The sequence below is a fragment of the Triticum dicoccoides genome, chromosome 6A, assembly GCF_002162155.2.
Source record: "Triticum dicoccoides isolate Atlit2015 ecotype Zavitan chromosome 6A, WEW_v2.0, whole genome shotgun sequence".
Classification (NCBI taxonomy): Eukaryota; Viridiplantae; Streptophyta; class Magnoliopsida; order Poales; family Poaceae; genus Triticum; species Triticum dicoccoides.
This window is the reverse complement of record NC_041390.1, coordinates 611,679,525-611,696,956: the sequence shown is the minus strand read 5'-3', so window position 1 is coordinate 611,696,956 and position 17,432 is coordinate 611,679,525. Positions and strand designations below refer to the sequence as shown.

Below are 17,432 nucleotides of genomic sequence, written 5' to 3'. Positions count from 1 at the left end.
CATCCAATGAGCTCACAGTTTCGTCAATTTCTTCTTCCATAGATTCCTGCAAAATATTAGTCTCTTCTTGGACAGTGGAGACTTTCTCAATAAACGCATCAATGTCAGAATTGTATTCATAATTCTCGTAACAATATTTAAGGATAGCTAAATTTTCAGGTCTGTAAACAGCATCATAAAGATTTTCATATTCTTTGAACATAAATTCAATTTCATAAGCACCCATAAAAGCAACAAATTCTTCTATTTGTTCCACATCATAGTAGTCATATATAACTCTAGCATAAGAAGCCAAGGTTTCATTATCATTAAATTTGCATGAAAAGGGAAGGTATGGAGACTTCATCCTAGAGCAACAAGTATAATCATATCTCTAGCATAGTTGCCTAGCATACCATTTCAACATATAAATTTGATCCCACAATAGTTTCCCCTTTTGAGTCAAGCAATAATCCCTAAAGTTAGTTTTAGTAAAGAGCTTTTTGTTACGAGAAAGTTATTTGTCCCTAGGCAATCGACAACTAAACCGGTAATCATTATTGCAATTTTATTTGAGGGAGAGGCATAAGCTAACATACTTTCTCTACTTGGATCATATGCACTTATGATTGGAACTCTAGCAAGCATCCGCAACTACTGAAGATCATTAAGGTAAAAAACCCAACCATAACATTAAAGTATCAAGTCCTCTTTATCCCATACGCAAACAACCTACTTAGTCGGGTTTGTGCTTCTGTCACTCACGCCACCCACCATAAGCAAATCATGAACATATTGCAAACCCTACAGCGGGAATCCCTCACGCTTGCGCGACACGGAGAGCACCATAGGACAGCACCAATGATAAAACATGCAACTCAAACCAATCACGATCATCAAATAACCCGTAGGACAAAACAGATCTACTCAAACATCATAGGATAGCCATACATCATTGGGAAATAATATATAGCATTGAGCACCATGTTTAAGTAGACATTACAGCGGGTAAAAGAGGGGTTACACCACTGCATAGAGGGGGGAAGAGTTGGTGATGATGGTGGTGAAGTTGTTGGTGAAGATTGCGGTGATGATGATGGCCCCCAGTGACATTCCGGTGCCACCGGAAGCGAAGGGGAGAGAGCCCCCCTCCTTCTTCTTCTTCCTTGACCTCCTCCCTAGATGGGAGAAGGGTTTCCCCTCTGGTCCTTGGCCTTCATGGCGTGGGAGGGGTGAGAGCCCCTCCGAGATTGGATCTATCTCTCTGTCTCTCTCTATTTCTGCGTTCTCAGATTCTGTCCTTTCACCGTTTCTTATATTCCCGGAGATCCGTAACTCTGATTGGGCTGAAATTTTAACACGGTCTCTATACGAATATTAGCTTTCTTGTGGCGAAAGAAGGGCATCAACCGCCTTACGGGGTGGCCACGAGGGCCCAGGGCACGCCCCCTGCCTCGTGGCCCCCTCGGGCATCGTCTCGCGTTGATTTTTCTTCCCAAAAATCACATATATTCCAAAAAAAACTCCGTCAGTTTTTATCCCGTTTGGACTCCGTTTGATATGGATTTACTGCGAAACAAAAAACATGCAACAAACAGGAACTGTCACTGGGCACTGGATCAATATGTTAGTCCCAAAAATAGTATAAAAAGTTGCCAAAAGTATATGAAAGTTGTAGAATATTGGCATGGAACAATCAAAGATTATAGATACGACGGAGATGTATCAACGCCGCATCGACGTCGATGATGAAAGGCACTTACCAGGCGGCGGTTGCCATGGACAACCTACCGAGCTGCTTGGCAGCGTAGTAGTACGGAGCCTTGGAATGCTCCAGCCAGAGCAGCATTTGCACGGCCGACGATAGTAGTGGGACTTCGCTGCCTAGTCCTTTACCTCCACCACATCCGCCACCAGCACAACCACCGCCACTTCCGCCACCAGCTCGCCTCAGCCGTCCTTCTTCTTCTTCAATGTTTCCACCTTCGCAACCTTCGCTTTGATGTGGTGATTTTGCTGTGTCATCGATTTGATCTTCCGGGCGAGCATGATGCTCGAATCCTCCACCACCTCCATCTCCGAAAGGTTCTCCTCCGGGTCCATGCATCGATGGCGGGAGGGAAGAAGTGGGAGAAAATGACGGGAATTGGGTGGAGAATGATGTGATGGAAGAAGAGAGTGAAAGATTTTGCCGCGGAAACAGTGCATCCAGCTAAAAAAGTGCATGCTCTGCCTTAGTTTTGGGTGGGCCTAGGGTATTTGAGTCCAATGTGGCTCGTGTCCAGACTCCCGCAAAGCGCTCGATTTTTTTGGGTTTGCGGGAAAAAGTGCACCCAAACCGGTTGGCAGACCGATGCACGATCTGTTTTGATGGCAAAACACGTCCAGACCGTGTGTCCCGGACGGTCGCGGATGGTTTGAGGGTCCATGTTGGAGATGCCCTTACGTTGCTCCAAGGAACGAGGGTGGGTTGAGCAAGAAATCTGAGTCGGGCATTTTACATGAGTGCAACATAAAAAGTATATTTTACAACAAACACACAAAATGTTGAGATTTGAAACAAAATTTTGTTTTATTTTGCAAGGATTTTTTCTTATATTTAAAAAGCATATCCGACAAATATTTGATTACCCAGAAACTCTTTATAAACTAAAATAAAATAAAATTGAAAACACCAGTTTATCCAAAATTTACTACGCCATGAGCCGCGGTTGACTACACTCAAAGAAAAATATTTGCAACATGGCGCTCCCCCTTTTGATGTAGCAGCGCTTGACCTTGGGACGTCCTAGTCAGTGGCGGAGGCACAAGGGGGCCAGCCAGGGCCCGGGCCCACCCCAACATCCTAATTTCCTTGGTAATATGCAAATGAACAGTGACATTTTTTACTGTTACCTGCAGTCGGCCCTCGCCAACGTCCAATTATATGCATTACTGCCTCCGCCACAGGTCGTAGTTGTCCTAGCCCGATTAGCTGTTGGAGTGGTGTGGGACCCAACTTGTAGGCTAGCAATGGTGTGGGTCCTACACTTGTAGGACTGCGTCATGGCTTGCAAAGGTGCGAGTTTCGCTTGCAACAACAGCCAGCGTCGTGTCTTGCCATTGGTCAACACAGCGTATGGACTGTCTCCGCTTCATTCTCCTCGCATCGCATTAGGAAAGGCCCTCGCGGCACGGCCCCTCGCAACATCATGGACATTGCCACTCGACTCGTAGCACCACCACAACGCATGTGCCAACGACCCTTCCCCACCTCGCAGCACTAAGCATCACCATCGACTATCGCACGTAGCACCAAGCGACACACCCCGTTCTGCATTGAAACATCAGTTCACCTCTAGAGCATCAGTGTCGACAACCGGTGGCCACTCCCTTGTAGCAATTTGCACCGGGTTTGCAACATCACGTGGCGGCTAATCTATGTTGCCTTGCAGCATCAGGGCCCTTTGTAGCAACACACCCTTCTCGGGTGTTGCAGTGGCAAGTCATTCCTAGGTGCCGTCTTGAAGTGGCATCGTTGATTGCAACATTGGGTAGTGGATTTGCATTATCACACAGTGAGTGGTGGTTGGTGACTGTACCATGGACCGGAGGTGGCTCTCCTAAGGAAGCCCGGCCTCAACACCAACAAGGGGGCCGCTCGGCCTAGTACAAGGAGGAGCCCTAGAGAGCGCCGGAGACCTTCTTGTTCTCCAAGACTAAGGACAGTGGCGCCCTAGATCACATCTAATACCCTGTAAACCCTAGGCCGGCCTATATAAAGGAAGGTCGAGGACCCTTCTACATCATCTATTCTCAGATAGGTAAACTCTCGGTAGCAATCTCATACACCATTGTAACCCACCGCACGAGGTATTCCTCCACCATAAATAATCAAAACCAGCAAGATGCAGGGTATTACTCTCTGGAGGCCTGAATATGGACAAATCCCTTGTGCGACCTCCAATCCAAGATTTCCAGGTGCGCTCGGACCCCTACCGAGGGATCTGACAGTATTTTGAAATGTTAGTTGGCACGCCAGGCACGGACGACGTTGGATGGAGTCCGGTCTTGGATCAGATCTGTTTCATCTTCTGGTGACCTCCCATCGGGAACGAGCCCGACATTTGGCTCCTTCACCTTTGTCATCGACAGGATGGGCTAGGTCAATGTCAACCAACCAGCCCACCCCGGCACTCAAGGGTCTTTAGCGGTACTCCACGACGGCTGCCCCCGATCTAGAGAGTATGCACCAGCACCAGGGCCGACGAACTCTGTGAGCCACCCTGGCCACGCGTATCTGGAGGAGCTCGCGTCTGATCACCAAACCCGTCGTGACGGTCTACGGTTGCAGCCGCCTCACCCACACGCCAGAAGACTGCCTCATCATCAACCTCATTATGATCGACGACACCGATCTGGTCAACATCGTCTCAGCCTCGGACAATGAAAGTAACGATGAGGCTAGTCATAGTGGGACTAACTTAACAAGTAACATAGCGCAGTCCAAGACAAGTTTGCTTATGTGGCATGTATTTAATGAGGAGAAAAGTGTTTAGAGTAACATAATATGTTACTGTAACATAATATGTTACTGTAACATAGCGTTTTCCAAGAAAAAGGTGAGTCTACAAGCTAATAACTGAAACCATCTATGACGCTACTACTATGTTACTTTGCACTACAGAGGTAGTAACTTAGACTAGTGTCATATGCATGATACTAGTCTAAGTTACTCCCACTATGACCAACCTGAGGGGCCGCTCTGCCTCACAAGGGAGGATGAAAGCGCCGGCCTCCAACCTGTCAACAAAGTCACTCACTCGGACCTCTAAGGAGATTCGGAGTCCCCAGGGCCAGAGACTGGCGACGCTCCGACCAACATTCACTTCAATCTAAAGCGCCTCCGGCGATGTTCCTCCATCAAGTCATGATGACGGAACTAATTACGAGCATACCATCGGCAATGACGGGGCCATCGCCTCATGCCTACCACGGACTGAGATCCGGTGACTGGCTGTGGGCAAGTCACCGGTGAACAGTACGGTAACTGGCCCCCTCTCCACACCATCTGATTTAGAACCGACGGGCAGATCTGCGTGAACAGTACCACATCTACAGTGCTTTGGTCTACAGTACCCCCTTCTACAGTGTTTTAGTCTACATCGCGGTTTGCAGTACTTTCTGCTACAGTATTTAAATCTGGACCGCCCCCCTGCATCCAACGGCTGCCAGCCCGCCAGTTACGGGGTGGCTGGCTGTGGGCAAGTCACTGGATCCATGTCCCCTACCCACGTCAGGGCCAGCGGCCGCTACAAGGCAACCACCCACCGACCCCATCACAACACCCGAGCAACTAAGTTAAACTATGTTACTCTAGCTTCAGTTAACAAAAAGAATCATTGAATTTGGATTAATATATTTGAATTCATGCCTATTTTAAAAATTAAACCATTCTATTTGAAATTCAAATTTAAATTGTAAATTTCTGCAGTAAGTTCATTCCCTAGGTTTAATCTTCAAAAAGAATCCTAGATAATCAGTTACTATGATGTTTTGGAGTTCTAGGGTCTTTTATGCAAAACTGCCAGTCATTTAAATTAAACGTAATTGTTCTGGATAATATTTTGGATATGGTTGGCTACATGGCACTCCCTGTTTCATCGATACCGATTTGGAATTAAATTAAAACCTAACCGTTAGATCTAGATGCAACGGCCAAAATCTAACCATACCGATTCTTTTAAGCTATCTAATCTAAATCGTACGATCCAGATCAAATGTCTAGGGTTTCATCAGGCCTCACCACGGCGGCTAGGTCGTCAAAGACTTGCCAGAATCATCGAGAAGGGCGACGCGCGGCTCGGACTCGACGAAACAGCACCTGAGAGGGTACTAGGCGTCACGGAGGGCACGGACAGACGCGGTGGTCGAAGATGGTTACGCTGGTGACCTCTTTGGTCCTCGAGGGTGAAGGAGATGACGATGCAGGGTCGCCTCAGTTATGGGTGACGGCAAGAAGCTTCGGGTGTTGTCGATGTGCTCGTTTTCTGGGTGAAATGGGGAACGAAATTGTTAGGAAGATGAGCGCAAGCATGAGAAGGCGAGTGGACAAGGTGCACGACCAAATTGACCACGAGGCTTACCGGAGCGTCGTCGATGACGGCATTGTGCTTCGGGCTCCGAAGAACTTGGTGCTCCCGTGGTCTCTGGGCTTGCGGATGATGTCCAGAAGGTTCCGTGGAGCGGTGGGTCGAACGGTGGGGGTGGTTGGGCTACTGGTGGCCTGCCTCGCCGGAATTTGGCCGACGTTGAGCTAGGTCAATGGCGAAAAGGTTGAGCTTGCCGCGGAATGGTCTGACAACAATGTCTGTCGCAAGTTGGGGGCTTTTGCAGGGCATCGGGGGCTATTTAAAGGACATGCTGGCTTGGGCTGATGTGCACGATGGGCGGGAAGTGGAGATCGTGGGCGCATGCACGTCGCCCCGCTGTTGTACGAGGTTAGGGGTGACCTTGATGGGTGGGTCCCGCTTCCCAATGAGAGAGAGAAGAGAGAGAGCGGGTGGCCCAGCTCTGGCTGGGCCTCAGTTGGCCTGGCTGGTTGACTGGGCCGTTTTTCCTTTCTTTTCTTTTTTCTATTCTCTTTTGTCTTATGTAAATTCAAATATAATTTGGATTTATTTATTCTCCCAACCGCAAACTTGCCTTAAATTCACTTTGGAATATTTCTGGTGGTGTGAACATTATCTTTGGATTTTGACAAATTATTTTTGTCAACTCCTATTGGGCCCTTTTGCAAAGTATTTATATTTATGGAAATAGGAAAATATTTATCTTAGAAAATTTCTTTCCTGCCCTTATGCATTGTTTTTATAAAACTTTTATTCAGAGAAACTACATCACCATTAGTTAAACTCTATGATGGTTTAAGGTTTACTAGCACATATGCCCGTGCATTGCAACGGGAGAGATAATTGATGTGTCCATCAAAATATCCATCAGCATGGCCCAACAACATCTCAATGGTGCCACCCGGCCACTGCAGAGAGGCGCACAACGAGGTCTAGCAGAAATACACAAACATAGTACATTAAGAAGCATCCTACACATACAATACTTTTGGTATGGGTTTTGTACGATGATTCTGATCTTAAAGAGCTTAATTTTCAATTCTTTCATACCAAGGCACTATTTGTAAGTTGAAGCAATGTTTGAAATTTGCACCAAGTCGTGAAAAAACCTTAATAAAGGGTTATGTTAAATGTGTTTCAGGCCATCTCTGTATACGCTTGAAGGTTAATAAAAAAATGTTTGCATCTGAGCAAAATGACCCTGGTTTGTTGCATGCAACTCGACGCTTACATAGCGCCTCTCACCTTTCTGGTTTCATTATTTTTGTTGCACATGACGTCCGCACACTGCGCAACAACGCATATATGGGTGCCCCTCCCACGTCCGTCAGTATAAATTCCTTTTCGTTGTTGCATGCTTGCCACGCCTTTGGTATCAATACCAATTCCTTTGCGTAATTCTCTCCATATTTTTTTGAACCTTCCGTTCCTTTTTTATGCCCACCTATCACACCATTTATTCGTTTCATTCTTTATTTTATATGCCCATTTAAATCAATCATTCATACTTAATTTAGCGCCACAACATCCCATGAGACGGGACTATTTTTAGAGGACCGACATGTTTATTTTCCAGACAACTTACGCACGTATATAAACTTGTGGAATTTGATGCAAAAAATTCAAGACGGGACTATTTTATTGGGCACCGAACCCAAAGTTCTAAGGCTGGTCATAGTGGGGGTAACTTAGGCTGGTCACAATGGGCGGGAGCTTAGGAGTAACATCACACACTTCAATACAAGTTTGCTTATGTGGCACATATTTAATAAAGAGAGAGGTGCTTGTGGTAACTAGCTAAGTTACCGGAACATCACACACTCCAAGAAACAATGAGTCTATATCCTAATAAATACGTTGTTGCATGACACTACATACATGTTCCTACCCACTATGGAGGTAGTAACATAGTCTAGGAAACTGTGTAGGTTACTAGCTTATGTTCCTGTCCATTGTGACCAGCCTTAGGTAGTAACTTAACACACCCCAAGGCAATTTTGCTTATGTGGCAAGTATTTAATGAGGAAAGAGGTGTTTGGAGTAACATAATATGTTACTGTAACATAGCGCTTCCCGAGATAAAATTAGTCTATAGGCTAATAAATAAAGTCATCTATGACACTATGATACTTTGCACTATGAAGATAGTAATTAGACTAGTGTCATATGCATGACACTAGTATAAGTTACTCCCCACTATGACCAGCCTAACACCAGCATAGCCCAGCTCAATTGGTTGCAACCTTCTAAACTGTGTTTGAGGTCATGGGTTTAAGACCACATGGATCAATTAATTTTTTCCTGTAGCATAAACATAATTAAAGGTGCAACATAAACATAATTTTAAAAATGACTAGCATGCAAGATAATATTATATTTAGCAAAAATGCGTTGGAGCACCTGACGACTACGCTCACTGCAATCTCGCTCATTCAATTGCCTCGGGATTCCATCCGCTATATTAGCTTTGTGCGTATTGGATGATTTTTGCAGTGTATAGCTCTAGCGGTTTTCGTATTAAATGATGCATAGTGTCATTCCTGTTTCTGACTTCCGACATGGCGTGCATGCATCCTACTCAACTGGTACCCAATAACCAGAGCTTCAATTCAATGCATCACGCTCCTCAATCTCCCACCTTTTTTCTCCACGGATAATGGATTCTTAATGCACACTCTTTTTTTCTAGTACAATAAATATGGAGTTCAAAGCTCCCGGCAGTGAACTGAACTCTTGATTTATAATGGAAAAGACTTCTTCATTTTCATTGTGTGACACCTGGTGTATAAAGTTAGTAAAAAACGGATGCACACTTTGTTCCAAACATTTTTACCGCTGATTCCATAAATCATCCAATGGGGAGATGGTGCGTTTAAAAGTGCGTGTAGTAACTCGGGCGCACGCTTTGTGGCACGAAAGTGACTTCGTTGGCCTACCTATTTTAGACACGCAGAGCATTAATGAACTAGGAGTAACTTGTGTTCAGAAATTGCATGCATTCATGTGGGACCCTCAACGCGGAACTTTACCATGCATGTACGTTGGTTTGACATGCAACTCAACTTGTCCCATTTTGGAGAAACAGCCGTGTACTCCACGATTTTTCATCGACCTACGTTGATTCGTTGAAGAAAGCTTAGTTGTTCAGGCAAAGCATTTCTCAAATTAACATACCATTTGATTAACTACCACGAGTGACATAAAAAATACACAATAATACACTGAGCAGAATTCTTTTTATTCATTCATTACAAAGATACATACTATCACTTCTCTAATCTTGAATTGCAACAGGCTAATTGTGAGATTCCATGACATCATTTCACGCTTCCGTTGCACGGGAAGCTGTTAACCTCGTCACCTTCTTGCTCTCCTACTGACTTACGTCCGGACACACGATACCAAGAATCTCCATTTAAAACCACGCTCCACATTTCGTTGAACATAGTTGACACATGGGGGCCGGTCTCTCCAAATCCTTCTTCCAACGTGTACTGAACTGGTGCCTGGAAGAGAATTACAACTTCTCGTCATTGTTACCGAATCAAACTTAAAATAACTGACAGCACAGATGAATCAACAAGTGACTTGAAAAGATATATGCTTGGTTTGGTATGTGACGGCTGTGCATATAATAAAATGACTTCCAGGAAGTTCATAAATGAATCAGGCGCTCGATTCTGCACGGACATGTGCACCCTGCCTGGAATTAAATAATGTGTATGGACACTTGGACAGATTGAAACTGTGCATATATACTCACGGCTGCTATATTGAGACATTGAAAATCATTCCGGTTAAACTTGCACTGATCCCCAAACACAAGCCAACTGGCTAAGATTACAAGGGGGAGCGTCCCCATGTGCTCGTCGTATGCCTCCTTATATTTAGCAGCTACAGAGTTTTCTGAGCGATTTCCATATATAACATGCTAAATTTGGAGTTAGGGTTGAAAGATATAAATATTTTAAAAAGTACTTGGGTCTGCAAAAAAAGTTTAAAAGAGAATAGCCGGGCTCAGATTACATTGTGCAGCCCATCTGCTAAACGACACTTGGAGATGCAGCTCTATCTTACGCCAAATGAAATTCATGGAGAAAAGTCAGAAAAAATTGGGAGAACCAGCGATCGAACCCAGACCTCCTGATGGATGCTAGCCAGTCACATGCTTTGTGTGCTTGTGTCGTGTGAGGGTATATTTGTAGATGAACCAAACACAAACAGCCACGACTTAAGAAAAAAGAATCATTTTTGCCACTTAGGGATGACATTTGTGGGTAATTTTTGCCAACCTCGAGGGTAATTTGATGACGGACAGGCAGAAACATTAGTCCCTTTATTAGTAGGTATAGAAGAATTGGCCATGTTTGTTTCAAAAACCAAATATGCAAGGAAAATCATGGATGCAAATGATTATAAATGCACATCCTAAACCTAGGGAAAATTTGGATGTGACAGAAATGCTCTAGTATCAAGCCAAGTTGCACTCCTCTCCAGTGATTATTGCTTGTAGTAATCCATGCATGCGTCAGTCCAACAAACATATGGGCTAATGTCCAACCAATAGGATGCTGCCAACACAACAAGCTAATTATACTTCTAGTTAAATGTTTAACTGTTTGTATTCGTGTCGAGAGCAGCCAGGCAAAGGTGGTACTAGGTAGGTGGTCGGACGTGTAAAGCCTAACCGTCCATGTAAAAGAACTAAAGGTGCAAATCCACTAAGGCGCTCTCTTCCTTCCTCCGGAAGGCACCACTTTCCCCTCAGCTGCTACCTGCTAGTATGTAAACGGACGCAACCTAGCTACGTACTCCATCCACCAAAACAAGACAGCGCGGAGTGGAGAGTGGAGAACCAAGCCGTAGCTCCGGTAAAGCTTCAGCTACGATGAGGACGCCGCCGGAGATGCCGCTGGGTCTCCCCTTCACCGTCGACACATGGGGCCCATCCCGCCGCCACCGGTGCCACCGCTTCATCACCCACGCGCACACGGACCACATTGCCGGTGCCTGGGCCGGCCCCGGCGACACCGTCTACGCCACGCAGCTCACCATGCGCCTCGCCCTCGAACGCTATCCCCAGGTTAGATACTTGCTGCTGGAGAGCCTCGGTTAAATTTTGCTAGTTCCTGTTTGGTACGGTGTTTGTGCTGATTAATCGAGACCTCTCGTCCGGTTTGGTTGTATTAATTGTAGCTGGAGCGGGTTAAGTTTGTGGAAATGGAGGTGGGAAAGAGGTGGGTGGTGGACGACCCTGACGGCGCCTTTTCTGTCACCGCCTACGATGCCAATCACTGTGCTGGTAATCTTGAATCTAGCAAGTTGGAGAACGGCCACACCGTCTATCAAATTCTCTCGTTGTCAATAGAAACCTCAGATAAAAGAATAATCTGCATCAACGAGTCATAAACAATTGAATGGAAATAATAAAGTAGTACTTGGGTGTACAGATGTACAACAATTATTTTTTGGAAAGAGGTGCAAAATACTCCAGGTAATCCTACAATAAAATTAGTAGAACACCAAGTTTTAAGCTTTCTACATCAAGTTCACACTTGCTTCCGCCACTACATACACGTAATAAGGCATTAAATGTTAAACATGGAGTTTCCTTCTGGGTAGACTAAAGCCTGAAGGTACAACTGCCCTACTAGCCACCCAATCGATGTTTAGTGCTTTTTAACAATTGAGTTATATACTATATAATATTTGGTGTTATATCCGAGGAAGAAAAAAGATGTGCCTAACAAATAGGCCAATTCAAGAATTATACATGACCCAAGTCTCGTCTGTGTATATATAAATCTATTATAGACCACATGTGTGTGAAAAGTAAGTACACTGTGTATAGGATAGTGCCCATCGTTGAAAGAGTAATATGTCTGCATTAATATGAATAAAAGGAAGACCCAAAGAATCTACCTCTATCATGTATTAAGGTTCTAAATTTCAACTAAATTTCTGAAATTTTAGTAATTTTGGAGGGTACCAAAATATTTGTAAGCTTAAAATTTGGGAACAGATGCCAACTATTTTAAAAGAAACATAAACTTTTCAAATTTTGTTAAAATTAACTGGATTTTGATTGATCAAAATTTAGATGAACTTGATTTTTTTTAAATTTCGGTGAGTTATGGAAACTTACCATGACCAAAATTTGAAACCTTGTCATGTATTGCCCATATATTGCATAGAAAACTGAAAAAAAAACATACACACAACAACATCCAACAAACATAAATAGTAATTAATACAACTTAATATTTTTTTTCTATTTATCAAAATATATTTCTCGCCAGTTGCCCTCTTCGCTTTTTATTGAGTCTATACATTGTTTCATTTTTTTAATAATTGATTAAGTTTCTAGAAGAAAACTATCAACATATACATTAGAAAATGAGTATCATTAGATCAATTCTAAAGACAATTCCACACTTATTAGTCATAAACATGTTCACATATTTAATAATACACGCGCTGCAAATTGAACATGGTTGGGGCTGGGCGGTTGACACTTTCCGTGCGCTGTGACTCCAGGAGCGGTTATGTTGTTGTTCGAGGGTCCATTTGGTACCATACTGCACACGGGGGACTGTCGGCTCACATCACATTGTGTGCAGAAATTGCTACTGAAATTGGAAGCAAATCTTTGCCGGTTGGACACTGTGTACCTGGACTTGACATTTCCCAAATTCCTCGAGTTTCCGAGCAAGGAGTCTGCGATTCAGCAGGTTTCCTTCTAGACTGAGGCTTTATATATGCTTGTTGTGAGTTATTGGACTAAGAAACGGCTCCCTGATTGCAGGTTATAGCTTGCATATCAAAGCATTCGCGTGCACCTTTCATTTATCTTGGATGTCAAAGACTTGGCCAAGAAGATATCTTAAAAGAGGTGTCAAGGTCATTTAGATCGAAAATCTATGTTGATAAGGGACTGTACTTGGATTGTTTTAACACATTGTCCCACACTGTCCCTGAAATAATCACTGATGATCCAACTGGTCGCTTCCAGGTGTGTTAATCTATGAAATACATTCAATTCTGTTAATGCGACTTTCCATTATGTTATTTGTTTCTTCAAATTACACCCACATATGAGAAAATAATATACTAGAGGCTACATATTTTCTCCAGCCCTCATGGTCACACTTTTCTTTCATTCATCTAATCACTTAAGTAACACGTACAGGAGATGCACGCACGCACACCAGCCACCACACACGGCCTCACGTCATTCTCCACTAACCACTAACTCCACGCACTATGCTCGCTAACTAACAACATCCAGTTAACAACCCGCTAGCTACATACTCTCTCCGTTCCAAAATAGATGACTCAACTTTGTACTATCCTCGGGACTTGCGCAACTCTCCTCAACGGCCATATGACCTGGGCGTCATGCAATGGGCACGTACACCACTCAACTAGCATGCACAACAGCTAGCCCACTAACATGATACACACACATGCACGTGCACACATGTCAAGATTAACTCCAAGAGTGAGAGAACATTGTAATATCATATTATGTGCGGCAAAAATTACTAAAAAAGATTACATCCACAACTTTGCATTAGGATTCTAGAGGTAAATAGATATTCTAACTTCTTAACTTGGCAGGTACTGCCAGTTCGATCCGAGGAGCTAAATAAGATAGCAGCCGAGAAGCTCGAAGAGGCAAGGGCTAGCGATCAGCCAGAACCTTTATTTATTCGTCCTTCAGCATGGCGGTATTCCAATGCCTATGCTCAAAACCGGAAACCCAGCCTAACAGAAGCTGAGCAGGATGGTAATGTATGGCGTGTTTGTTTCTCCAATCACTCCTCTAGTAATGAATTAGAGCAGGCACTGCAACTTCTACAGCCTCAGTGGGTCATTTCAACCACTCCCCCAAATTTTGCGAGTGAACTGAGTTATGTAAGGAGACGCTATTTATCGCACACCACACAGGGACATGCGCAATCAAGCATCTGTTTCCGCACAACATCCAGAGGGAAGGAAGACTATGAATATTTTATTCGAGGAATACCGTCCCGAGGGCAGAGGTAATTAGTTATGGAAAATGGAATCTTTCGTGAAACTCACGATACAGACACATTTCTCCCTTGTAAATTCTTGAAATGAAATTTGATTTAATTAATTGACTTCTCACTTCACTTTTGTATTATTTTCTTAAAAAATTGATGTGCATGAAGAAGCCCTAGAGTTGTGCAGATAGAAGAAACATGGGTGGACCATAGGACATTTGGACTATCAATGGGTGTGAACGGTTATACTATATCAAAACATGTTATCAACATGATGGGCAAAGCTATCATTTCAGAACAGCGTGATGCACATTTCTTGAAGCATGTGTTGCATTCCGAGCTTGGAGTGAGTGCATTTATTTTCATCCATCCCCATAAGCAATTTAATTAATATGTGATTGAGGTATATTTGTTTAAAGCGGTAATATCCTGTTTTATTGAATTTTACACATTACATCATTACATTGTTTGATAAAAAAATGTTTGTGTTTTCGTGGTGGTAGATTTGTTTTAGATTACTCCCACTAATTTTCTGTATTCATTAGCTTGTTTTAGTATTCCACTTAACCCCATTAGCTTGTTTTTACTACTTTTCGCTCCTTTTTTTCACTAATTCTTTGTATTCATTGGAGTATGTATGTACTCCCACATTCAATACCTCTAAAATAAACCTACTAATCATGTTTATCATTCTTAATATACTTTGTTAATTAGTACTCCCTTCTTTCCAGTTTATAGGGCTCATCTCAAAAAAATCGTTTTTCCATTTTATAAGTCTGAGCTCTACTACTCATCATGACTTGTTCAGATTTCAACATGCTGCATGCAAGGATCAAGAAAAAACTAACCAATGCATGTTGAAGTTTTTGGTTATTTAATGGTCATGGATGCATGCATTGTAATTAATGCATCGGTAAATACAACTTTTTAAGAAAAACGAGTGTAGTAATTAAGTATTTTTGCAAACTACGAAATTTATTCCACCACTCACCATCTATCTTGTTTGGAGAGATTTACAAATTGAGCCCTATAAACCAGAAAAGAGGTAGTACCCCCTTTGACTAGCCACAGTGGGAGTAACTTCAGCAGTAACATCGAGTCCAACTCAGCAAATTTGCTTATGTGGCAATCAGTTAATGAGGAGAGAGATAGTTGTAGTAACTTAGCTAGTTACTGTAACATCACATGTCCCAATGCAATATGAGTCTATAACCTAATAAATGAATCTTTGCATGTTACCACACTTAAGTTACTACCCACTATGAAGGTAGTAATATAGTCTAGGGATATGTGTATGTTACTAGTGTATGTTACTCTCCATTGTGGCTAGATATGTTACTAGTGTATGTTACTCTTCATTGTGGCTAGTCTTCGTCTAGGTGAATAAGTCATCTTAGGTTGTGCAACACAACCAAGGTGGAGAGAAAAACGAGAGAACTTAATGTTTATTTGCTAATTAATATCATTGTATGCAACGAACTGACCACTGCATGTTATATTTGGTAGTCTCAAGTCATTAAAAGCATACACGCCTCACATCTCTTATTGGTTGATTCCTTTATTTATGTCAAAAAACAAGAAACATTTTGATTTTCATAAGGTGACTTACACACCTAGACGGAGGGAGTATATATCATTATATACAGTGATCTTATTTTTATTTTCCACATATCTATTTTTCTCATATAGAAAATGCTTCAAGGCCCCTCCCCATGCCGAGAAAGCATTTCAAACTACCTATCTGAGCCCAACCAGGGATTCAAACTCGAAAACATGGATGCAGTGAGTATACATTTATGGCACTTTGTATAGTCATTTCTTATCACCATGTATAACATTTTCTAGTTTTTCATTGCTTCAATGCATGTACAAAACTAATCATTACGACATGACATGATCACGTCTGCAGGTTCTTGTACCATTGCTAAATTCCAAGACTTGGTACCTACTTGTAGCAAATTTTTGGAAGAGACGGTTCGAGGTATTGAGCCCAATGGGGTGCACTGACGAATTGATAACACAAGCACAGTCTATTGTATGCAACTTCCGGGAAGATTTTCATAGTGCATATCCTCAGCTCCATAGCGTAAAAATCAAAGACATGGACATTACCTTCCATACCATATCAAACTCAGACAACGAGTTGAGTTTTATCCAAATTTTCACCATTTCTCTTAAATGTTAAATGGATTATTTTACGAACTAATTTAACCATGCCCCTTCGCTTTCCTTTTCTTTATCTAATTGGATAGATCCGACAGTGGTATATTTATCATGAAGGCATTAGATTTATATGATGGAGAGAAACATATCTTCTTTAACGATGTAAGTAGTCATTCCTCTCTTTTCTCATCTGCCATGTTGCCTAAATATCTCCCATATAACAATAGAGAAGTATGCGTTTTCAAATTGAGTAGGCATCACTAAAATGCCAATAAATCTTAGTAAATATTATTTCTCTCTAATCAAATGTGTCACATACAGTACTTTTTTCACATTTCATTAATAGTGGAAACATCTGGTTATGCTTTACTATAATGCTTATAACATAATTCATTGATTGCCAGTCTGACGCCGAAGGACTCCGTGAACACTTGGCATTATATTTGTTGCACCACAAGTATAATGAGATGCCCCACAGACATGTACAAGGTTTAGTGGGTCCCTAAAGTCAACTATCCGATTGTAAACTATGACTTCATGAAGGTGATCCAGATTATGTTTGCTACCATCTACGAGGAATGCTGCCAAGAGAGTTTATGAATGTATCATTTGAAATTGTCCACATGAAGCTAATGTTGTTGATCATGAGTTAGCTTGAAGCACAAAGATCTCCACTCCATGTTTGATTGGATAATCCACTTAATTTTATTTCACACCTATGATAATCTACTTAATTTTATTTCCAAACATGATACATTTTTAGCCTGGCCTTTTGTCTCAAGCTGAGTTTATTTCCCTAACTACATGAATTGGAGTATTTTGATCCCATTTGCTCGTGTCTGATGCTGTATTTCGTAATATTATTGTGGAGCTCGTATATGTACAGAGGTCTTGTTGCAGAAATGTTTGCAACAAAGGCCTTGTTGCAGAAACTTTTACAACAAATATTATGTTGCAATTATTTTTGTCTTTATTTTTTGCAACATAGATGATGTTGCGGGAGGACTACTACAACATGAATAATGTTGCAGATTTTTTTACTGAAAAAGATGACATGTTTGTGGTATGAATCGAGAAATTTCTGTAACAAAGATAATGTTGCGGGTGTGCTTTTGCAACAAGGCCGTTGTTGCGGAAAAGAATAAAAGAGCAC

General features: G+C 42.4%; 1 protein-coding gene across 2 annotated transcripts; it reads left to right on the top strand.

Annotated features, from left to right (window-relative positions):
• The first annotated feature begins 10,916 nt into the window (after positions 1–10,916).
• On the top strand, positions 10,917–17,105 carry LOC119318449 (5' exonuclease Apollo-like). 2 transcript variants are annotated; one of them, XM_037593007.1, is made up of 10 exons: positions 10,917–11,172; positions 11,286–11,391; positions 12,627–12,820; positions 12,895–13,101; positions 13,710–14,134; positions 14,285–14,462; positions 15,806–15,898; positions 16,026–16,258; positions 16,369–16,441; positions 16,684–17,105. In XM_037593007.1, exons 1-10 carry the CDS (start codon positions 10,978–10,980, stop codon positions 16,783–16,785), a joined length of 1,806 nt encoding a protein of 601 aa, XP_037448904.1. In that variant the 5' UTR covers positions 10,917–10,977; the 3' UTR covers positions 16,786–17,105. The 2 variants fall into 2 exon arrangements, with proteins under 2 accessions (XP_037448904.1, XP_037448905.1); XM_037593008.1 differs by lacking the exon at positions 12,895–13,101.
• Positions 17,106–17,432: the final 327 nt, after the last annotated feature.